General features: G+C 32.7%; 2 protein-coding genes across 3 annotated transcripts; one reads left to right on the top strand and one right to left on the bottom strand.

The window, feature by feature from the left end:
* Positions 1–5,775: 5,775 nt before the first annotated feature.
* On the bottom strand, positions 5,776–9,095 carry LOC102618960 (50S ribosomal protein L15, chloroplastic). The gene is made up of 3 exons (XM_006468639.4): positions 8,574–9,095; positions 7,758–7,909; positions 5,776–6,255 (listed from the first exon to the last, which is right to left on the bottom strand). Exons 1-3 carry the CDS (start codon positions 8,998–9,000, stop codon positions 6,034–6,036), a joined length of 801 nt encoding a protein of 266 aa, XP_006468702.2. The 5' UTR covers positions 9,001–9,095; the 3' UTR covers positions 5,776–6,033.
* A 4,061-nt stretch (positions 9,096–13,156) lies between these two features.
* On the top strand, positions 13,157–15,959 carry LOC102619262 (zinc finger protein JAGGED). 2 transcript variants are annotated; one of them, XM_025094633.2, is made up of 5 exons: positions 13,157–13,497; positions 13,587–13,669; positions 13,995–14,141; positions 14,488–14,578; positions 14,873–15,959. In XM_025094633.2, coding segments are annotated over exons 1-5 (858 nt in total). In that variant the 5' UTR covers positions 13,157–13,495; the 3' UTR covers positions 15,408–15,959. The 2 variants fall into 2 exon arrangements, with proteins under 2 accessions (XP_024950401.1, XP_006468703.1); XM_006468640.3 differs by having other exon boundaries at positions 13,989–14,141.
* Positions 15,960–25,127: the final 9,168 nt, after the last annotated feature.

Genomic DNA, 25,127 nt, shown 5'->3' with positions numbered 1-25,127 from the left:
TTTAAATAAATAAAAAAAAGATAAGAAACATGGTTAATATCTGTGTACTACAATCAATAGTTATTAATTCGATTTTTCATTTGTTAATATATTATTGAGCTTCTAGAAAAACTAAAAAAAAAAAAAAAAGTTCTGCATATAAATTGACGACAAAAATATTTTAAAATCCTCATCGGGTATAAAATATGATACCATGGTGATGCATGGGACAAGCGGTATGAGTATGACGGTGGGATGCGATGTTTCATATCTCATTGTTGTGTGATATTACGATTTTATTTTATTTTTCTCCGCAATTTATCTTTTTTTTTTTTTTAATTTACTAAATAATTTTATATTCAAAATTAATTGCGGGTAGTTTTTGATTTCTCATACTGAATAATCACGTGGAGGGAGTTGTCCAAAGAAACATATGGAGACCACGTAGCTGTCATTTACTCATTTAGGTTCTCTGTGCGGGGAATAAAATTGACATCTCGGCCACGTTTCTTCAATAATAATAATAATAGTAATAATTAATATAAGTAGTTTTAATTTGAAAATTTTCATCAAAGTGAAAGGCATAGCTTTAATTTGATGCTTCACTGTTTTTATTTTGATTAGTACTTTTGTCAACCAATCACTGAAATCTGGACCAACCATAACCATTCATGTTTATGCAATCAATTTTTCTTAAGATTCTTAGGATCTTGTGGCATTATTATAAAATAATTATAAGGGGATCTTTATGCGGTCGCTTGCCCTCCACCCGTCCACTGCTTGTTTTGCAGCTTGATTTGTGGTATAAAGTTTTGTCTATTTTATATTTGCTTATTTTAATTTTTTGCTTTTATATTTTTACTTTACAGTTATTTATAGATATTTTAGGTGTGTTGTAAACCGTTCATTGGACCTTGATATTTTCACCCCACTGCCCACGCTTCATCCCGTCTCTGAAGTTTCAATTTGATATTTATACGCCACTTCGGCCTTGACCGAAGTGGTGGGCTGCTGCCCTCACAATATTTGTGAGGACAGCGGTTTTAGCCCTCATAAAAATATTGTAGGGGTTAAATATTTTTTATACTTTTAAAAAAATTATTCTTTTTTGCGAAATACGAGTAGAGTATGGACATCCCTCTTTTGTGAGGGATTATTTGTTTGGGCATGTACTTCATAGAATTCAATGTCATAATATAAGTCCCAATTATGTATATCTGATTGTAAATATCAGTATAATATCTCTACTACAATAGCAGTTGTTGTAAATATCTGTGTAATGCAGTAATCTGATGATTAATCAGTATTCAAAAAAAAAAAATTTGATATTTATACATTTTTCAGTAAATTTTCAAACCCTAATTGGCGATTCTGTGATTTGTGATAGTCTTCATTTCTCTTGTTCTATTTTGTTATTTTACTGCAGGTTTTTATTGTATTTCATTTCATGCATTGTGGATTTACTGTTTTGTTTGTTTTATTTTTATGAGGTATCGAGCTCATTACGTCCTCCGATTAGGTCTCATTTATTTTCTTTGTTTTTTTAATAAAATCGTCACTCGTATCAACAATGTTTACTAAAAAAAAATCATACTCTTTTATTGTTTTATGGTTTTTTTTTTTACTTAAATTAAGTTACTTAATTTTCATTCAACCAAAAGTATTACACTACAAGTCCAAAAACATCATATATCTAGAGCGGATGAAAGCATTAATTTATAACAATATACTAATATCAACAATTGGTCAAACAATTATAATCTACTTAAAATTAATGAGGATTGAAGTGCTCAAAGTTAGTGATACCTTTTGTGTTACTTAAAAATCAATACTCGGCCTAAAGATTCAATCAGACCTATTACGTATGAATTCCATGGTCGACCCAAACTACTATGCCAAGGCAATCACTGTGGGATATGGTTTAAAAGGCACATATGCATCAAAGTGAGGTTTAATTCACATTAAACTCTTGACTAAACCCACTTAAGGGACATTAACCCATAAGGAAATGTCTTGAGATACAGGCTAGTTGAGAACCAATCACCCAAAAAGGTCCGAACTAATACATAAACCATAAACTTCATATTCTTAATTTATGCCATATTAAACATTTGCAGTATTTGAATGTAGTATTATGCGACCTTCTAAAAGCCTTTTTTAAAACCATAATCTTAGCCTAGCACCTTTTCTGCCCTATAAAGTAGACTTCGATGGCCAACAAATCCTAAAATATGATGCAAATCTTAGGATCTTATGCAAATAGGAAAGGTCCACATCTACCAATAAAAAAGGAAAGAATCCTTAAAACCCTATATTTTAGCGTAGTGACTTATTTTACCTTTTAATTATAACACTAACAGACCTTATTAACTAGGTTTTCTCTCAAAACCTATATATAAGCACCTTAAAACATGATTAGCTAGTTATGAACACCATAATAACCTACCCTTTAGCAATTTAACAACCGTTTTAGCAATCTCCAACAACCTCCAAAATCACTCACCTTTACAACCAACCATCATCTTCGTTAAAGAAACAATCTTTTTCGTGAACAAAGAATCCTAATTTTGGTTTCGTACACACCGCAAAACTTTAAATTAACCATCTTACCACCTACCATCACAAAAAACACCATAAGTCATATTCCATGAATTGCTATTATGCCGTAATAGTGTCATTAAACTATAATTTGCATTAGTTCTGCAGCTGTATTAGATATTAAAACAATATCCCAAGTTTGATTGCTTATTATTCATTGGTATGATATGCTCCCACATTACAACTTACAACAGGTGTCTTATTGTTTGAATTGTAAGTCACCGTCCAATAAGTTAGCCATAATCAAAGCTTCAACACGCGTTTAGTTCGGCCAGATCAACACCTGAATAATATTATGGACCTTACTCTTCAGACCATAATAGAACAGCTGGTTCGTAGATCACATCTAGTTCAAGTCATAAGTCAAACCCAAATTCCATTCTCTATTGAAGAAGGATTGTCTTCAGCCAATTTGGCAAGGACACGTGAGCGGATCAAAATCCTACCAACGCACTTATAAAGCTCCACCAAATCTCCTCAGCTCATTTATAGATCACCCTTTGTCATCAAAGTTAGTTATTTTAAATGCAATGATGATTGTTTATTAATTCAATCTTTGTATAAATACTTTACATATACACTTTGAAGACTTCGAATGTAAAAGAATTTTGCATTGCATTCCATACAATAAAAGAAAATTGCAACCGTGACCACTCCAAATCTAAATCTAGATAAAGAAATACAAATTTCCCTTACTAAAAGCAAATCTAATATCCTTTTTTATTCCTAGCACACTTTTATATATAGTACACTTCTTTAATGTATATATTGAGGTTTATCTTTAACGTTATTATTGTTAGACTTTTATTTATTGGCTTAAATTTTTTGATCAAGTGATTTTTCACATAGTAAATGTTTGGGTGGTTAAAACGCTACTGTTCGATATACACTTGAGCAGGTTGTGGCATCCTCGTTATCAAAGCAATTCTCTAGAAGAGTCGTGATAGTCAACTACTCGAATGCATGAGGACTATCAAGGAACTTGTGAGGAGAAGCCAAGATCAAGTCCTTACAAAGACTTGGTCAAAAGTCAATCAACGAGTTGTCCTAGAAAACCAAGCATGACGTCCACACCCAGACGGTTACCGTAACAACCTCTCAACCACCTTATAACTGACGCACACACCCATTGCCCGATCGACATGTTCAACCAACCCACTAACACCCATGAACCAGTGGTGGAGTGAGATACTCGGCTGCTTATAAAAGCCCTACAAAGTCAAACCAAGGTAAGACACTTTTAACCAAAGGGAAACTCTATCTCTTTGATGCTAGAACTTTTCTTCTGTAATTGTTTCTTTCTTGTGGGAATTAAAATCTTTGCTTCCAATAGTCATAATTAAGCCACGGAGATTTGTGGCACAAATTCCTCTAGAAACTCAATAATTGACTTGAGCGTTGGAGAGTTTTTGCTAGAAGAACATCCGGTACCCTCTGACTTTTTATTGTGATTGCAAGCGAGGTCAAAGTGAAGTGTTCGTGGATGTCAGTATCTACTCAAACCAAGTAAGTGGAAGCAGTACCGTCTGCCATCAAAACAAATTTAAGTGTTGATGTAGTTACCTGGTTGAGGTAACAACCAGACCAGATTTCTGCATCAACTGTATATAAATTAACAGCCTGTGTTTGATTTAATATTTATCCATGTAAGCTATATTTTTTTTTATATTTCCAAGAATGATCTTTTTTTTTTTAGAAGATTTCAAAGTATGGTTAAGAGTTCTAATTTAATATTTTTTCTCAACATAACCCTCCTCTATTTTGTTATTCTTGACATACATCTACAAATTTCTTTGAATCAAACTCACAACAACCTAGGATATAAATGGACATGTTTTAGCCACCTATAATTTCTTTGAGCATAAACTTCTCAAAAAAACACGAAAGAGAATTTAGATTATGACAAATTATTAACGTTTGAGGTAGGACCAACTACCGACATTTATATTTAATTTGTTATTTCATTATGCTAATAAGTGACATAAAGGTTTCCATTGGGCTCAAATTTCTTGCAAGAAAACAATCTTTAAACCCAAGTAATATGGTCATTTTCTTACAATATTGTCTTGTGGTGAAGCCAAGAAGTAGTTACTAGCTTCATCGAAATGTCCATGAGACGATGATATTTTCTAAGGCTAGGTGAAAATGGCAAAGAAATAGTCCAATAATCATACGGTATATGCAATTTCAGCCAGAAGTAAAGTTAGTCATTGGGTTGCTGCCACGTATCGCCGCGAAGTTAAGCTTTTGCATCAAACTTTCTATTCTTAGGTTTGAACGTATATGTCCTAATCAAAATTAATGGACTGAGAGTCTTTTCTAACCAAAATTCTTCGAATAAGTTATCTGCAGCCTCTAAAGTTAAAGCTTATTCTCGGGCCTTTGCAAATTGCAAGTCGTGAGAAAGCAAAAAATTTTTGGTTGGCTTGACTTGATGTTCATACTTTTTGTCCAAGGCAGCCATGCTTTTTTATTAATCATTTTCCACATTTTGCGATGTAGGTTTCTCTGCCAAAAGAAGGAAATGATTTCAAATATGATTTAGTATTTACATGCATATGAAATTAATTAATTGATATGCCTTTCTTTAAAATTAAGGGTGACGTGTGAAACATACGTAGATATTTTTATAACGATCAATATATGATGAAAAGAAAAAGATTTTTATAACTTTCTGAACTTAGATGTAAACCACAATGAATTGCGTGACAAATAATTCAAAAGGAGAATGGATTGGTTAGTTCTTCTTTATCCAAAGGAGAATTAATTCCAAATGATTATGTCCCGAATAAAGAAAATTCCATGCCTTATGCCCCACCCAAACATTTTGCGTCACCAAAAGTCAACATTGAGTAAAATTGCAGGTATCTTTTCACCTTCTGAATTCAAATTCATACAACAATTGCGTCACATTTTGTCAACATGACAAAAATTGTTATAATTTGTTTAATGGGAACGGCTTTTTCAACACTAGTTGAGGTTGCCACTTGCCACTTGTGGAATCTGGATACCCACAATTGGGATGTTAAATTTGATTCAAGACTGATTCAAACCCCAATATTGCGACTTAAATAAAATCCAAGATTATATTTAATACAAATAGGCCACAGAATTCGGAAATTGTTCTGTTTTGTGCTAATCTATTTGGTGATATTTTTTCCGATAATCAAAATTGAGGGACAAAAGCATGAGAACCCCTTTCAATCAAATGGTGATCTAATCAACATAATAACTGAGATTTGGCTTTCCAGCTAAGTAACATGAGAATCAGAACATTGAGAGTTTAGCTGAATTTTTAAAAGGGAGGGGATACAAAGAAGAGACAAATTCCAGAAATTACAGCTATAGACATCCTCCTCTCATTTTGCTACCCCGAAAACCTAAAACCAGAGAAAAAGAATCGAAGACAATTCAATGGCTCTACTTAGTTACAGTGAGTGAAAAAAACCAAGTGGTTCAAGCTGAAGTTGAATCGGATGCAGCTGCAGCAGCTCTCTTCTTGGCGAAGTATTCTTCAGCTCGTGCAAGGTTCTTAGCTACTGATGGTTTCACCCACTTCTTTCGGCCAGGTAAGACAGTGAGGGTACAGCCTGCAGCTTCAAGCTTCTCCTTTGCTGATGTAGAGAAGGCACGAGCCTTGAAGTTCAGCTTCTTGCTTAATTCTCCATCACCAAGAATCTGAATCCAAGATTAAAGGAAAAGAACAATCAGAACAAACATACTGATATAAAATGGACATTGATTCTCGCACTCAATGAAACCATGTCATTCAAGCTCATTCCAAATAAGCACTGATTTTGCAACTAAGGAGTCTTAAAGCTACCGTGAAGTATGGAATTAATTGCCATTGCATCTTAGGTTTACCTCTTCTGTAGCTCTAAACAAAGAAATTATGAAACACAATCAAAATAACAAAAAACCAGTATCAGTCAGCTTCAAGCAATATTTCAACTAACCGCCTACCGCATAATTCAGCTTAACTTGACAATCAGAAGATGATGCTGATGACAAGGACAATTAAAATCATTGGAATTCCAGTAAAAGGGTGAAAGAACTGGTTCACATATTAAAAAGAAATTTAATTGGCTTGATTTCTTCATAACAATACCAATCCAAGGAACCCTTCCAGAGAGGAAAACCTGAAATAATGGAGAGAATTTAAAACTCAATTTTGAGAATTTTTTTCAACCACAACTCTATAATAGTTACATTTGAATATTATGCCTTCACCAACAGAAACAATCCAAGAATCTTGCTGCCACTCAGGTTCTCTATCGTAGATCTTTTCCAAAATTCTGTAGAAGTATATCAGTAATGGCATTGGCTGATAAGTAGACCTTAAATAGTAATTTCTTTGCTCAAAAGAAGGGTGAAAAATTGAAAGATTACTGTCTCAAACAATAGTCAAATGTCAACTCTGCAGAAGTTGTCTGCACAAGTGACTAGTGAGGGACTTCCCAAACAGCCAATCAATTATCAGCTTAAATCATACACCAAACCATTCAGGAAGCACAAGAGATGTGGAACATACATTTTGAAATTGAACACAAGCTCTTTTCTTAGGTGAGAATAAAAACTTTTGTGTCCAAAATTACCTTTCTGCTTGCATCCTGACGCGAACTCAATAAACAGGACTATGGTCTACTCAATTACCATAGATGGATAGAGAGCCATTCATACACTTGAGCAAAGCAGAAAGAGTGCGACAAAAGTCTGGCTCAACAACAAGCTAAAAGTACAAAATGTCAACTAAAATGGTTGATTACACCGCACACCTCCTCAGGGAATGTGAAAACACACAAAGAGAACTACAATGATGGTGTCCTGTACCTGATTGAAGAGGAAATAAAGGTTCAAATTATCATGAGACTATAGTTATAGGCTGTTTACTACCATCAGACTATATTTATGACTATAGTTATATGACTATAGTAATCTATATTCTCAAGTCCTGTTGAAGTATTTTGCAGAGCAGGGAACAAGAAATGACAGTTATGGTTTCCATTTCTGACATCGTTAACTGCCTGGTGTAACAGTCAAAATATGCCTATCTTATCACTTGATAAACCTAAATGCAACATATCACATTGTTTCTCTTTCTTTACCGAAAGAAATTCTAATAAGATATTCTGTGACTAGAGATAAAAATATATCATGGTTGGAAATGTCATTATTTGTACCTTTAAAGGCAGTTTCCTTTCTCTTCCTGAGGGATTGATCAAGCCCTTCTTCTTCAAAGTCTCTAGTGAGACTTCATCCCCCTCTAGAAAACCAGCTGCTTCTATGTCTTTCAAGTTAACAGGGACATACTTAGGTAACCCAGCATGCATACCTAGTAAAAACACAAACAGAGAAACATAGTAGTGAGAATTTAAGAATCCATGTGCACGCAAAGAGATGCATGAACACCTATATAAGCACACAAGAGAATGCAAAATTCATAGTAATGCTGCAGAAAGAAAGTGACAGCCAAATGAGATGAAATGTCAGGTTAAAAAGAACCAACTCTATTACATCTAAATGTGACCTGAAAGTAGAGTAGGCAGCCCAAAATTGATTTCAAAGTTCTGCTGCTATGAGTTACCTATGCTAGTTAAAAACATCAACAATTTTGACAAACAGGTGGGGCTTAGGAGAAAAATATGCAGTCACTGAAAAACTGTGTAATGGCTCAGACTTGGTGTCTCCATTGCAATAGGACTGCCAAATTCAGAGATTACATAGGAAAAGAATTTTGGGTTAAGATCTCATCATTGTCAATGCCATGAAAGTAAAGATTCTCATAATAAGTTCTAAACAATAAAATCAACATTAGCAACTGGCCCTCCTATTCCTAAAGATGATTATTTTTTGCTCCTCCAAATGCGGACACTGTAATATTCATCAGACAAGACAGTTGCAAGTAGCAGCACGTTGCAGTTTTTGAAACAAAAGAAACATCAATCAAACACTTAAATGAAATGCAAAAGGGAATGCTCTAATATGTCCAGGCTCACCTCCGGCAATCCCACGGAGCTTAGGAATTCGACGATAAAGAGGCATTTGACCACCTTCAAAACCCTTTCTAACGCCAGGACCAGACCTCGATTTCTGACCTCTCATTCCAAACCCACAGCTGTTACCTTGCCCAGCTGCTATTCCTCTCCCCTTTCTCTTCCCTCTCTTTCTCGAACCCGGTTGTGGGCCCAGGTTATTTAACCGGAACCGTACATTCGTAACGGGACCCGAACCAACAATTGCTGAAGCAGAAGCGGAAGCAGCTTGGTTTAAGACAGTGAGCTGGGGTGGTTTATTTCTTTGTTGGACTTTGAGAGGGACGCAAAGGCTTGATGGGGGTTTTGGCATTAGGGTTTTGACATTGCCCTTGAATGGAGTTGATGGAAAGCTTAGTGAATTTGCAGTGACTGAGAGAAGAGATGCCATGATGGAGATGATTACGATGATGAAATTTTATGCTTCAGGCTTCAGCCATTATTTTGTTGTTTTGATTCAACGGACAGAAGCGATAAGGCTCCTCATTATTTCTTTAGATTTTACATGGTCACGCTATACGACGTCGCTTGCGGGCTGGTGGTGGTATCTTTCTTTCGGTTAAATATTTTATTATAATTATAAAAAAGAAAAATGACAAGTTAAACGACGTCGGTTGTGGAGATATGACATCCGTCAATTTAACTTTAGAATAGGTTGAGGCTCCCGGTAATTTGGTCTTGCTTCCCACACAACGGATATGATATATATGGGAAGGCAATATAAAGTTCGAAAAAAAAAATGGGGAACAAATTCATCTTTTTTATTTATTATTATATGAGACTATTATTTAAAGTACAACTCATATTATATGAGATTATAATTGATATTTACAAATTAGATTATTACTGAGACCAATTTATATTAATACTTATGAAGCTATGCCCATATTTTTATCCCTCAAATACAAATCAGACTATTACTAAGACCAACTGACCAACTTACATAAATGCTTATGAAGCTATGCGCATATTTTTATCCCTCGAATACAAATTAAATTATTACTGAGATCAACTTACCTACCAACTTACATCAATGTTTATAAACATTTGCCCAGATTTTTAACCCTTACTAATATTTGAGAAATATTTACTTCACTCATATTTAGGTAAAAGAGAAGACTATCTTCACTCAATTATATATTATAATTAAGGAAGGAAATACCTTCACTTTGCGTTTATGTGGGTTCAATCTGATGCCCTCTTGACCTTTGGCCAAATGGCTCAAATTCATCATTTAAATATAAAATTATATAATTTAGTAACTAATTATCACATTATGTTATGAAATAATGTCACATCATCTATCATATTAGTTAGAATTCAAATTCTATAATATAACTTTGTACGTGTATTTTTGCTGCCAAATCTAAAACAATGCTTGTATTGTTCGTTAATTTCGAAAATGCGGATGTAACGGAAAATTCAATAATTTGCCGAAAACCAAATTTGGACAAGATTCTGGATGGATGCTACTGTTATTGTACGTTATTCATATTTCACTGGAACCAAAATCTGCTTCCGAAAGCGTAAAAAGCCCAAAAACGGGGCCTAGAACTTGAATTCAGAGCCCAATAGGATAAAAAATGAAAAAATATTCGGTTTCAATTGGGCCAGAAACAAAAAATGAAAAAATTGCCACGATAACGTTAGTTCGTGTAGTGTTGCAACGTTCTATCGGATTCGGACCTGAGCCAGAAAGTTAACCCTGTTTGAGAAAGACAACCCATGAAAATCCAAATCATAAAGCAAATTTAGGAGTCGATTTTTACTTATAATTTTGAATAATTTTTAGGGAGCGTTAATGTCTTCACATTTTTGGGGAAGCGCAAACTTAAAAACAAAAGGGTTTACAAAGCATCTAAACAGCTATTTTAATCTCAAGACTCATTATTTGTATAAATGATCAAAATATTACTCGTAGTTTTTTTTACTTTTTACAGTCCAATTTGGCAGCAGGCTTTAGCCTAGTTTAGTTAGCCCAATTTAACAACTGTCTCGCTCAATTAATATTCGAGAGCATAATAATAAATGACAGGGGAATTAAATATCATGTGCCTAATAGCCTTAAGTTCTAGAATTGTTTTGTTTTAATATCTAAATTGTAGTCTCTTTTTTTTTTTAGCTCATCTAAATTCTAGTCTTAATTACCTTTAGAATAAAGAATGGGGAAAATACACTACTATAAACTTTATCATTTTTTTTTTTGGTTATGAATATGTACGGATAATGGCAAAATATAAGATTCGAACTCATGCTAATCTAAATATTATCACATGAAGGCCATAAACTTCTTTTGAAGCTCTATTAGCATCTGAAAACAATCTTGTGAGTTGTAATAATGATTATAGAACAGAAATGTGAAGGTTGCATACACTCGATAGATAATCTTTCACTTTCTTCAAACATCAACCTGGAGTCCACGATTTTGAATGAGAGGTAAATAGTTTAAATCTAGTTCGGGATTAAAATATCTTTAAATCATCATAGTAACTCTTCAAAATTACCCACCATAAATAAGTAGTGGTTGATCCTTTCTCTCACATTGAGAAGGAAAAAAAAAATGTACAACGGTGATATATAGTTAATCATAATATATTTTTCTCACGAACTATCCTAAGATCAATCCTGCGAATTCAAATGGAGTCAAAATTTGTCTACTTGGCTCTTTTTAGTTTCAGCTCTGGGTACCAATTGCAAATTTTATGAAAGACACAGATAATTATCAGGTGGTATTGATGGACCACCCAGTATTGATTACACCTGATAAAACAATTTTGTTCTGCAAAGGTCAAGATAGCACCCAAACATCTGAAAGTTTAATGCAGCTGTACAAGAATTCAGTCTATTACTTTGCTTTCGGTGGTCCAATAGACCATGTAACATTTTCTTCTGTTCAGCACATATAGACATCAATGCGTTGTGCCCATATACAAGACACTCCTTACTTTTAAATCTACAAACTGTTCATCAAGTTGTTTTAGCACTATTAATCAGTTGGGATTAATTTAACTAGTTTCTAGTCTAGAAAACAAACTAAGAAAAAATAAATTGGGATAAAAAATTTGTATTAGTTTCAACTTCAATTATAAAGTAGCATTGACCAATCAGTTATAGACCGAATGAGAGAGCACGTGCTCTTACAGTGTGTAAGCAAGTGTTCGATCCCCCATAAAAGCATTACATGGGTTAGTTTCAGTCTTTTCTCAACTATTCATAATTGAGTGGAGATAGTCTTCTCATTTACGAAATGTGACCTCTTGTGAAGAAGCAATTACATTATTATGGCCCTAAAAAAAAAAAAAACACACACACACACACACACACAAATACCATAGCTATGGTTTTGAAACCATCGAAAAGAAAAAAAAAAGAAACAAATAATATGTCATCAAACTGATGTATAGCTAACAAGTCTCTCAATTAGACAAGACAATCCTCAAGTTCTTTACGAAATGTGAATAGAGTAAAAACTGCTCTTATGAAGAAGTAATTACAGTAATATAACCTCAAAAAAAAAAAAAAAAAACACACACACACACACACAAATACCATATCTATGGTTTTGAAACCATCAAAAAGAAAAAAAGAAACAAATAATATGTTTTAAAATTTATGTATAGTTAACAAGTCTCTCAATTAGACAAGACAAGCCCCAAGTCCTTATCTTTGACAAAATTTTCAAGTGGAGCTATATGTAGCTCACTGCACCTAACTCAAACATATGGTATTAAATCTACCATATGTAGCATCTAGAAGTATACAATATTTTGGAAAAATTATGAAATTACAGCCTCCTCCTCATAAATATAGAGCATACATATGTACGGTTTCAAACCTAGCTAGTTAGCTAGAAAAACAACAATGAGTTGTGGTTGGATTTCAGATTTTATTGAAAGGGAAATATTTAATTATATATAATGAATCAACTAGGAACATCCAAGGAATAAAACAACAAATATATTGGTGGGGGATGAGTGTGCTACTTAGATCACGAAACCCTAATAATGAGATTTTGATAGTAACAGTTCCATGATCCATGGCAAGCACAGGCACAATGATGACCAGAGTTAGCCTCAACCTCTACATGGGGACCAGTTAAATTGTTTTATTTTTCATTCTGTATGAGAAACAATTAATAGAACAGCATATATGTTATATATTTAAGGCTAGCAGGTTATCCTGTTTTAATATCATCTTGAATTAATTGTTGTTATCCAAAACCCTGTAATTTGCTTTAGTCTTAAATGTGCAGGAGAATGAGTGTTTGAATGTGTTCTATCAATGATAAAATCTTAACAGCAAACTTATATAACTATTTATCGCATTTCATTGCATCATTTGAACATAATACTAGTAGTTCTAGGGCAATAGACCTAGCCCACGCAAGCCCCGAAGGATAATTATTATAAAAAAAAAAAAAAACAACCAAAGACAATGTCCTCAGTTTCCATTACCCTTAGAATTCTAACCAAATGATATAATCACCTGGCTTTATTAAGAGGCTACTCCCCACTCACACCAATAAAAACATAAACAGGGCTCTCACTTGATCTTTTTAAAGTCACGAGACCCACTGTCCCTTTGCTGTTCTTTCAATTTTGAGAGAGAGAGAGAGAGAGATGAGTCCAGAGTGGGTGGCAGAGAAACTGATAGAGAACTTTCAAAGCTCTCTTTTCTCCACCTTCACTCAACTATAGCCTCTATATAGCAGAAGCAGACTCTTCAACTGAAAGTCCTTTAATTTTCTAAAGCTTTAGTTATCTTCCTGGTGCCATCAGAATCTGAAACAACACAATACACACATACACACAAACACACACATATACATATATTGTTCACTTCCATTTTATATTTTAATTTTTTTTCTGTCTTTCTCTGTCGGTACCATGTATGTCCACTAAAAACTCAATTTGTTTATCTTCTTTCTACTCTACCTCTTTGAATCAATCTTTTTCACCATCTTAATTTCTCTTGCAGGAGACCGGAAAACAATCCCTTGGACCTCAACAACTTGCCTGAAGATTACAGCAAACAAGTCTTGGATGAAAGCTCTTCCACTGGTAATGATATAACAATTTTTAAAATTAAAAAAAAGAAACATAACATATAATATACAATAATAGTAAATTTTCACGGTCTTCAATGGGATGCTATTTAATTTAAGCAAGCCATGCGCAAGTTCGTAAGAAAGCTTTTAAAAGATAAATAAGCATATATAAAGAGGGGAGAGGATTAGTTTTAATAATATTATTTACTAAACAAATAACAAGTCTTTGTTGGGTAATTAGCTATGGTTGGGTTGGGGAAGAAATGTCTCATCTCATCGAAGTTGCCTTTTTGAATGGGCCGGGGTTGGTTTTGTTTTATTTATATTGAAAGGAGCAGGAGCAGGTGCAGGCCATAGGAAAAAGAAAAGCGGCGCCAAGGATGGGAAAGATGATGAGTGCGGGAAGGTCTATGAGTGTAGGTTTTGTTCCCTCAAGTTCTGCAAATCTCAAGCTCTTGGGGGACACATGAACCGCCACCGACAAGGCTAGTCTTTTCTTTCTCTGCTCATTGATAACCAACTCATCACATCACTCTTTATCATTCAGTAATCAGTACCTCTTCTTCTTTACTTTCTTTTTTCTTTTTTTAATAAACATATATCTGTATCTTTTTTTTTTTAATAGGTACATATATCTGTATCTATATACATATATTTGTACAGCGGGCAACTGTTAGTTACATCAATGATCGTGTCTTTTCTTTCTCTAAAAGCACAGTCATGTCAATCTTTGAAGTGTGACTGAGTTTGTTGGTCAAATTTTAGCATCTAAAGACTAAAAATTCTTTGATGAAGTTGAGTTTTGATTTGATATGTTTTGTGGTCGCTCAGAAAGGGAGACGGAGACACTGAACAAAGCTCGTCAGCTGGTCTTTCAGCATAACGATAACCTAGCCGTCCAAGGTCCCCCTCCTCACCTAGGGTATGTAATTCTAATGTCTTTCTTGCCCTAGCATCCATACCCTCTTCGTTTCTTTCTTCTAGGTTCGAAATGTTAAAATTTTCACTGAACAAATTTGGACCCATAAATTGTTTTAAACTTCATTGGAAGATGCCATGCCCACTTGAATTTTGTTTTTTTAGGGGGTTAAAAGAATCTATCAGTTCTTGTTTTTGCACGAAAAATAAATTAAGGAAGTGCGACATCATTATAACTTTATTAATACAATCATCATATTGATTTCTCTAGTTATTTCTTAATTTTGCATTATTGCAGGTGCCATCCAATGACGCCAGGAAGCTACCACCCAGCAGGCCACATTGGAGATCCTTTCAGATCAATATACCCGCCAAGACTATATTCTACTGGTTCTTCCTCAACGCTCATATCACCACCTCCACCGCCGCCGCAACCTCCACAATATCCATATCCTTCATCCACAAGCCTCGCCTCTTGCCCCTCTCATCAGTACCCACCTCATCAACCAATGAATGAGTTATACGTTGGCCATGTCCTCAGCAGCAGCCCGCATTCACAGTATCCCCACAATCAAAGTAACCTAAATAATTTCATGGACTCCAGTTACACTTGCATTGGTGCACCAGTTGGACATGGGTTTGTTGCCGGTTCGAGCCGTGGATCGGACATGGCTGGATCATCTAGTGGTGGTAGAGACGGGTCGCTGAGTAATCAGGATCAAGACGGGTTGAGTTGGGGAAGGAGCTATGCACCAGCTGCTGTAGGAGGCGGGTCACAGCAGCGCAGCTTGGATCATCCTTCGTCGATCAATCGGTTTCAAGATGGGTTCTAATTAAAAGAGCGACATTATTATTGTTGTTGTTGTTGTTATTGTTGTTGTTGTTGTTCTTGTTTTTGTTGTTTTTGTTGGGCTTGTTTGTTTTGTTATTAGATTTGGTTACAGTGTGTAGTGCTAGCTATTGAATGAAGTTGGTGTGTATGTATGAAACGAATCTGGTTTGACACGGCACCCTCAGAGAGAGACATAACAAGCTGACAAATCACAAATGGGGTCATGCAAGCGAAGTAAAGAAAGAGAAGTTTTTGTTTATGTACAGGGATTGTTGCAGCTTTATTTTTGAGCTCATGTACACGCTCAGCTACTTTGGCTTCAAGCCTTTCGGGATCGATGATTACAGTATTGGAGCTACTTATTATAACCAACTGTGAAACAATGGGGGGACTAGTTTGTGGGACTACAAGTTAGAATTGAACTGAAAGTTCCTAGCTACTTCTTTTTGCATTTGGACTTCTTTTGTTTGCATGGAATGCAATGCCTCTCTTTTTTTTTTTTTTATTATTATTCATTTTGCTTTAAATATATATACACGTATGTGTTTTTGTTTTTGTTTCTTTTATTCTCTTATTATGTTTTATGGGTTTGTTTCTCTCTCTCTCTCTCTTTCTCTCTCTTATGATTTATCAAAATCCAAACCCAAAATTGGAATTTTCTAGTTGTTTAAGTCATATGTGGTTACGAGATGCTTGCACAATACAGGCAATTACCGAGAGAGAGAAGTGGCTGTCATTGAATTAAACACTTTTTCTGCTGATAGTTTTCTGACGAGAATCAATCAAATTTGTGAACTCAAGGCAGTAAAAAGGAGTTTCTATTTCTCGGTTTATCAACAATATTATTAGATAATTGTCTATTGCACATAAGCTTGTTCTGTTTTGGAAAAGTGATAGCTACAAGGTTTCTTAATGTTTAATCTCTGGAGCATAATTAACTGATGAGACGGTCTTCGCCAATCATTTCCAACATCACCAAGTTAAAAGCTTGCATGAAATTCAAATCAATTGAAGATTATTGTAAAACTGTAGTTTAATTTTTTCATTGCATCACACCAAATCTAAAGTATTCACAATCATCTATAAATGGCAGATAATATTTCAACACATTAAATTGCTAGCTATATGCAATAATATGGAGCATGTGCATGCTTTTACAAACGTTACTGCTGATAGTAAAAGACTTAAAAGGAAAAAAAAAACAATAATAATAATAATAAAGCTTATTTACACAGGACTTTTGGTCTTACGTGCGTGCTCATTTTGGTTAAAATTATGTATAAATGGTGGAACTAGACGTTGGAAAATAAGTTACTGCTGTAACAGTGATTGTCAATAATTCATCGAGCACTCAAAGGGCAATCACAAGTTGTGCCAGTAAAAACAAGAAAGTGGGACAGAAATGAATAATTAGTAAGTCTTGCGAAATATTCCATTCAAAGACCATGAGATCAAGAAAAATCGACTAACGATGACTCATCCGGGTTCTTTATGAATCACAGAGTGATGAGGTTAGCACAATTACAGGTCTTTTACCTGATTCCTGTGAGATGATGTCATTGCCACAATTGAATTCTATCAATGTTGCCAGAGCTGGTCATTGTGGTCAATGAGTCAACTCACGCAAACTATTCGTACAATAGTATCGTTCGTTGCTGTGTTGTAAAACGATAAATTATGAAGAGAATCAGTATATTTGGTAAAATGTATTTTTAAAAATGTTGAGTTTTAAATGTAATTGTATGCATTCGATAAATTTTATTGTTAAATTGTTGTAATAGTATAAATAATTAAATTAGACATAATTTCAAATAAAATTTATTTAAATATTTATAAATGTGTATATAAAATATTTTTTATTGTGAACATATAATAATTGATAACTAAAATAAATATTTTATATTATTAACTTTATTTTTTTATTTAGTTATCTCAATAAAATCAGTGATAATAATAATCTCTTTGAAACTAAGATTTTATTTCCTAATTAATAAGAATAATTTTGGATTATAGTAGTATTATACCATGAATACATTAGGATATATGAAATTGTATTAAATATAAAGCCCCATTTAGGATTCAGGTTAAAACTTAATAAGCCTATAATTTTTGACAAAAATAATGTTTAGTAAATTTTGTAAAAGCTGTTTATTTCATAATTTTCTCCATTTTGATAGTAGTTTTAAAAAGCAGGTAAAAGGTTTTTTTTTTTATAAGAAGTTTATTAAATAAGTAACAACACTTTTCTAAAGTTCTTATTATAACCTTAATATCTTAGCAAAAAGACAATTATGTCTTATTTTCTACAAATTATAATATATAAACCATTAGATATTATAGTATCGCCACAATTGAATCACGCTAATAACAATTATGTCATTGCACAATTATATAAGGAGGCATGCATAATGTGATCTTCATTTTGACAACTTTGAAAATTATCATAATTCAATATTTGATGAAGGAATAGAAAAAGACATTGACACTCAAGAAGAATATTACAATACTAATGACTCTGGATCACAAAATGAAAAAGTTGAGGATTATTATTGTGACAAATTTAATGTGAATGTATTGCATATTACTTTTTATGTTATTTGGATTATGTATTAGTATCAATTTTCATCACATTTTATATTACAAATTATGAAGTTCATTAGATTTTTTTTAATTGAGTTATTTTCACTTTATGTAATTTAATGTGTTTTAAAAAGAAAAAGGTATGTCAACACTAAAAAATAAAAGGTAATTTAAACGTATGTATATTTTGGTTATTATATAATAAAATAATATATTCATAATAAAATTTACCACAAGCATGTACTCTGGTTTTCAAACTCACAACAATTGCAACATCACAGTTTACCAAACACTAAGCAACTTTTTTAATTAGTTTGCTTATTTCATCCGTACAACAAAAGCATCTTATTTCATTAGCCATCGCTATCAAACAGGCCCCTAAAATTAATTCTTAAAATCAGATTTTGAAAAGTTACTCATTCTCTATTTTTCAAAATTGCTATAGGATGGAGTAATTTTACCAAATGTGATTTCTAAAAAAAAATTTACCAAACACTTAAATTAATTTTTAACTTTTCAAAATCACATTTAAACCTTCCAAAAGCAATAACAGGCCCCAAAGCAATTTCTATAAGTTGACATGCATTATGTGATACAATGAAAAATATATCATAATAAATTAATAATGATACAACTACAATCAGTTGTACAAACATTGTTATATAAGCTGAGTTGATAAATTATGTGTTATGAGAGATTTAGTGGAAATCTGTGGATAATGTAATATTTTTACCTAACTAATTCATTCCTGTCACATAAACAGGATGTTGTGACTACATGTAATTTTAGAGTAGCCCTGCCCACCCTTAAGTTAAGAATTTAAAAAAAAAATGGCGTTTAATTTTAAACTTTACTCTTTTTTAAAAAAAATTTTACCATTGGCCACCTTATTTTCAACATTTTACTTTAACCTACTAAAATTTTTTGTCTATCCATTATAACATTTATATATTTTTATTATTTTATTTTTAATTCACCACAATGTGGATTAAACTAATTAAAATAAGTAAATTCCATATAATATTTATTAATATATATTTTTTATAGCACCCAGAGTCCATACTTGAATTAATTCAAAATTTTTATTTTTGACCGAACTCGGAAATAGTGTGTGCAAAATGAAATTTCTTTTAAAATTAATGGGATAGGATTAAGATGGAAAAAGAAAGATGAGAAAACAATTCAGCACAAAGATTATAATTTAAAAAAATAAAATAAAATGATGATCAAGTGAAAAAAAGAATTACAGTTTCGAAAAGTCTTCACGAATCAAGTGAAAATTGTTGAGAGACAAGCCTTCGCCTAGAAGAACAAATGACGATGAGCATAAGTTCATTAAGTCTCACGAAAGCAAAGTGAAAAAGGATCACAGATCACTAGCTACGAAGGACTTAAATGGCGAAAGTTGCTAATTTATGCTATTTTTTTAATTACATAAAATAATTACTCAAATTTACAGATTACAACTCATATTATATGAGATAAATACTTATATATTTATTATTTTTAATATTCAACGAATATTTACTCCACTAATAATTTGAAAAGAAAAAAACCACTTTCACTTAATTATTTTAGTTCCCACAATATTTTAATTATTTAAGTTCTAACAATATTTTGTGTAGATTTTAGCCACTCAAGTGACTCACGACCTAATGGTAATTTTTAGCACTTATTAATCAATATTTTGGGAAGTTGGATCTCCAGTACTTGGCTTCATTTGGAACTCTTTCGTTCTCAATCAAGACCATTTTACATCCCTATCAAAAAAAAAAAAAGAGAGACCATTTTACATCGATCGGAATATTATTATTTTACAGCTTTAAAGCTATGGCTAGTCAATAAAAGTAATCACCTGAGAAAAATTAATGAATGAACATTTAATGCAGCCTGGAAGTCTGAAAAGACCTCACAACAAAAGATTGGGTAGATCTCGTACCTGAGTTCATAAGAATCAATATTCAGGTTCTTAAAATATGCAAAAAAAACACATTACTAATGAACAAAACACTTAATAAAAGATTAGGATTGGTGCAAAGCTTACAGTAAGAACTATCTTGGTGGGAAAATTAATCATCAAACACAAGGATCTATGCACTTGAAAAAAACGAAGCCAAATCTAACCCTACACTGCTATTACGCACAGACTAGACTATCCAAGCCATAGGTTAATTAAGTTGTTGAGTTCTCATCTTTTTTTAAAAATAAAAAATAAACTTCAAAAGAGGTAAAACATATTGAATGAAAAAGAAAGTACAATCAATAGGCCTTTAGTCCAGTGGAAAAATTTTTGCACATATAATGTTGAGTTCGAATCTTTATAAAAATATTTATGGAGGTTATTTACAATTCTCCCTCAATTATTTGATAATTGAGTATTTGAGTGGAGCCAGTATATCCCTCACAAAATGTGAGTGGAGTGGATAGCCCTCGAATATTTGAGAAGATTTAAAGAATTTCCTCACGAAATGTGAGTGGAGTGATAGCCCTCGAATATTTGAGAGGATTTAAAGAATTTGAACAGCGTTTCAGAATAGTACACGCCACGAAGAAGATCCTAATTGTAGAATTTGTATAACAATATTAAAAAAAAAAAAGAAGGTACATATTTCGATTAGTAAAGGAAAAGACAACTGAAGTCTTACAATTTTTTTTTAATGAAACCTCAACTAACTGAGAGAAATGTATTAATTAAAGTCCTACAAATAGTACATACAACAATAAATTATAATAGGATTAAGAAAATAAATACTTATGTAATTTCCAAAAATCATTAATTAAAGACTTTTTTAATTTTTTATGGAAGAGAATCCTATCCTATGAAATCGAAAAAACTCAAATTAATCATAGCTGAAAAAGTGTTTGTAACACCATTACCTTACCTTTTTTGTAAATATAAGAATAATGAAATTGCATAGTAGGATCGATGAAATCATTAATTTGTCAATGCACAGAGTGGTGCCGCCATTAATGCTATTGCTTAACCTAAGCCAAAAGGAACAAACAATGTAGAAAGATAGAGGCGATAGAGGCGATAGAGGCTTTTCTACAATATATTGATCGATGTGTGTATGACGCCTCCGATTATTAATTGAAAACCTATTAATTTTTCAATTGCACCTCTAAGATTTTCATAGTTTGTTAATTTTATGTCTTTAGATATCATTATCCGGAGTCTCCCAAGTAAGGAATGAAAATTTATAGAATAAGTTTTCAACAATTGAAGACTAGGTATACTATAGTTATTTTCAAAAGATAATAGCTTTATTAGTTGGCACTTTGACTCTTTAAGCTGTAATATAGACTAAAAAATTACCTTTACTCAATGAAACAAGAAACCTTGACAGAGATGATCCTGATTATGTACATACATCTATTTTTTTCTCCGAAAGAAATAGCATATAATGTTTAACTCTTTCACATGCATATGAGCGGGTTTGAACTGTAGACTTCTTATATCACAAAATTTTAATTACTAATTTACCAGAACTTAATTAGTACTAGTTACTAACTGGAGGAGTTTCTCCAAAACTTAGTTAGAGCGATTTCCGATAAATTTTTAATGATAGTTTCAGATACCTCAGTACAAAGTCTGAGGGATTTTTGTGAAATTGAATCTGAACGAGAAAAAAACATATATAATTTAGAGTTGGCTAATAAACAGCTCGACCGACGATCGATCGATCATTTCAAAATAAATGAGGCAGTCTATACTGTCACAACAGAGAGAGCTTTAGATGAAAGAAACAACATGCTGATCAGCAACTGGGGCTGTGGCTGTGGCTTTAGCTCTTTCTTTCACACACAGGATCTTTGCTGTGTAACCTACACTTAATTCTGCACCTTTCTCGGATATGTCTCTTTCTTGGGATCGTATGCACCTGCAGAGCATAATATATATTAGTAACAATAAATCAATAGAAAAAGATGATTAGTTAAGAAAGAAACATCAAAGTTGACGTTTAATTACTTAATTAATTAATTAAGCACTAGCTGGCTAGGCTATGAAGATATATGTATAGGCCTGAAACTACACTAAAAAAGTCGCAGCTAAGTAGAGCTAACTGTCAAAATACTGAAAATTGAGAGATTGTGCAAAAGATCATAGATAGATAGATGAGGCTTTGACAGTAGCTAGACGGCTATAGGTCAGCTGCGCTTGTTCATGCAATGCCAATTAACTGATCCCTCCTTATAGGGAATGTTTAAAGCTGCTGCAATTTGCATGGCTTTTAATTTTATTCAATTGCCTTTTAAGTGTATAATAATTAACCTTATATGCATTGTCTTATTCCTTGAGAAATCCGATCGTAATATGAATCCGTTCTCGCAGCCTTTACAGAGTTTTCTATCACTATCTTAATTCCTTAGTGGTTGTGTCTTAATTATCTGTTTAATTATCACTTTATAATTTCTTTTTTCATTTAATGCTCTTTCTCTCTCCCCTCTCTTTGATGAAAAAGGAAACGGAAACTTTTCTCACTTTTTGCTATTTGAAGATATAGTTTAGTAACTCCAATTTAACATGCATTAATTCGTGACTTCACAAGATGCCAAATAGCTGCCCATTTGGGTTGCTTTCTTCATTTTTTTTTTTTTAATTTTTTTATATTACATATTAATGTTAATTTCTTTTTGAGAATAATTCTCTGGTTTATTAATGAAACATCGTCATTTTTTATCTCTTTTTTTTTCCTCTGATTTATCTCCTGAATTAGGTGTTAATTAGAATTAGGGACATCAATCCTTCAACAATTTGCTGTGTGAAAACTGTTGGTCTAACGAAGATAGTTAATTGGTTAAATTTATTAAAGTATAAATATTGAGTTAATCTCTGGAGGATTGTGATTTCTGCTGTCAAGAACGAAACAGAAACTTTTGAGGACGGAATGCAAATTACTCCACAAGAACCACACAGAATCAATTACTACTACAAAAGACTGCTATATATATAATTAGTAATTTAGTATATTACTATTAGCTGCATGTTGTAACTGCTTTTCTTTAGCTTAGCTGATCAGCTACGAATTTTGTATGTATATCCAGTACTCTAGACCTAGCTGCAGCCTACATTTCCACCTCCAGTCCTTTAATTTTTATTTTTTTTCTCTTTATTTTAAATTATAGAAGTGTATATATCTCAGATGAAAGCACTAATAAAATTAAAGAAGGGAATTTAATCATTTATCACCAAGTATTTGAGGGGATCTGTTGTTGTTTCATCCCCAACATCAAAACTGAACGAAATGGCGGCTCCTGTTGGCAAGAAAATCCACGATTGAATTCATCACAGCAGGAGCAATATTGCCAAAACTTGATCAGTTACATCAAAAACCCAATTGGTTGTACGATATTATATCGCATCCAATTTATTCACATGTTATAGAACCTTTACTCAACTAATTTAACTAGATCATCATTTTCAATACTGACTAGTGGGTGCTAATTGGATGCACGGTTAAAATCTTACACCATTAATTGATTAATGTAGAGAATTAAAAATTTTAATGGTGAATTCATTTAAAAGTATAATTGTCATTAAATTATTCATTAATTAGGAATACAATATAATAAGAGAGAAAGAGCAAATAAGAGACATAATAATAGTTTAGAGACAACTTTTATTCATCCTTAAGTATATACAAATAAGGAGATAAACCCTCTTTTTAGAGTCGTATAACCATACATATGAAGTAAACGAATAGTAAATTTATACATCATTAGTCATAAGTTCTTATGAGATAGTAAAAAATATGGGAGATAAAGAGTTGTTTGGTGGGGAGATAAAAGATTACTTTGATAAATATCTACATAATTATAATTATTCCATAACAATTGCAATATCCAATTAGCTAACTCTAGGGGAGACCTTTATTTATTTTCCTTTATAATAATATATTTATAATTTTAATTAAGCTGCATGTCTTTATCTTTTCAGAAAAGAAAGTTAAACCAAATATACAATGTATGATGAAAAACCCTTATTCCATTTTCGTTTGAGGTAGCTTATCATTGATCATCATTTAAATTTCTTCAAATAAGTTAAAAAGAAGAAAACAAAACAAAAGCTGATAATTTGAATAACGCATGCATGCAGTAACAAAACAAAATAAAAAGATAAAAATAAAAATAGAGAGAGAGAGAGAGAGAGAGAGAGAGAGAGAGAGAGGAATAAAGAGCATGTATATATATATAATCCGAGATATTAAACCGACCAATGGAAACATCTCGGTGTCAAAACAAAATTCAAGGATACGAAAAGGACCCTTCACTTCAACAAAATCAATGTGGCTCTTTGCAGATCACGCCTTCAGGCTCCTCTTTACTTAATTAGTTTGTTTTACTCATTGGGTGTCCTCAGTTTCATCTGCTAACTAACGACACATCTTTTTCACTCTCTCTTGCTTACAGTGAATAAATGTACGACTGTGAACTTCTCACACAAGTGTATGTTGAAGTTTCATGCTAGAGATATTATGTCTTTTGTGAAACAGACGTGGGTTTGAGTTGCAAGAGAAGTACTGTTGTCAAGATATTTGATTCTTTCTTTCTTTATTTCTTTTCAATTCCTATCATATCATCTATTAATATAATGCATTAATTTTTAGGTATCAGAAGTTTGTCTCTGCATGTGTTGACACATCACACACACACACACACACATATATATACACAATATTGTAAACCCTAGAGGGGTCATTGCTCCTAAATGTAGTTGTAACCTAGATAGGGTTAAGCCTGTGTGGTGCCTAGAGTGAATGTAGGTCGGTTTTTTTGTGAATACCAACAATAATGTTTTGTTTTTTTCTTTTCGGTTTCAAACTGAACTACTTCTGTAGTGTCTTGCTTTGCTGGTGTTTTGTTCCGTTGTAAACGTGAAGTCCCTTCCTTTCAAAAAAAAAAATTGTAATGTTCCTCGGCCAATCATACTGTACTCTTCATGTTACATTGAACATATGTTTCCTTCACAACTTTTGGAACTTTTTTGTTGATTATGCATCACCTGTCAAAAAAAAAATATATTTTTATATATCAGCATTTTGCAGCAATAACTCCAGTGAGTTTGTAAGGATCTAACGAGCATTGACCAATAGAAATATTAATAGGTGCATGATTAAGAATCTAGTGCTCTCAATCTTGA

The sequence above is a fragment of the Citrus sinensis genome, chromosome 2, assembly GCF_022201045.2.
Source record: "Citrus sinensis cultivar Valencia sweet orange chromosome 2, DVS_A1.0, whole genome shotgun sequence".
Classification (NCBI taxonomy): domain Eukaryota; kingdom Viridiplantae; phylum Streptophyta; class Magnoliopsida; order Sapindales; family Rutaceae; genus Citrus; species Citrus sinensis.
Note: the sequence above shows the minus strand (reverse complement) of the source record. Positions and strands in the feature narration are given on the sequence as shown.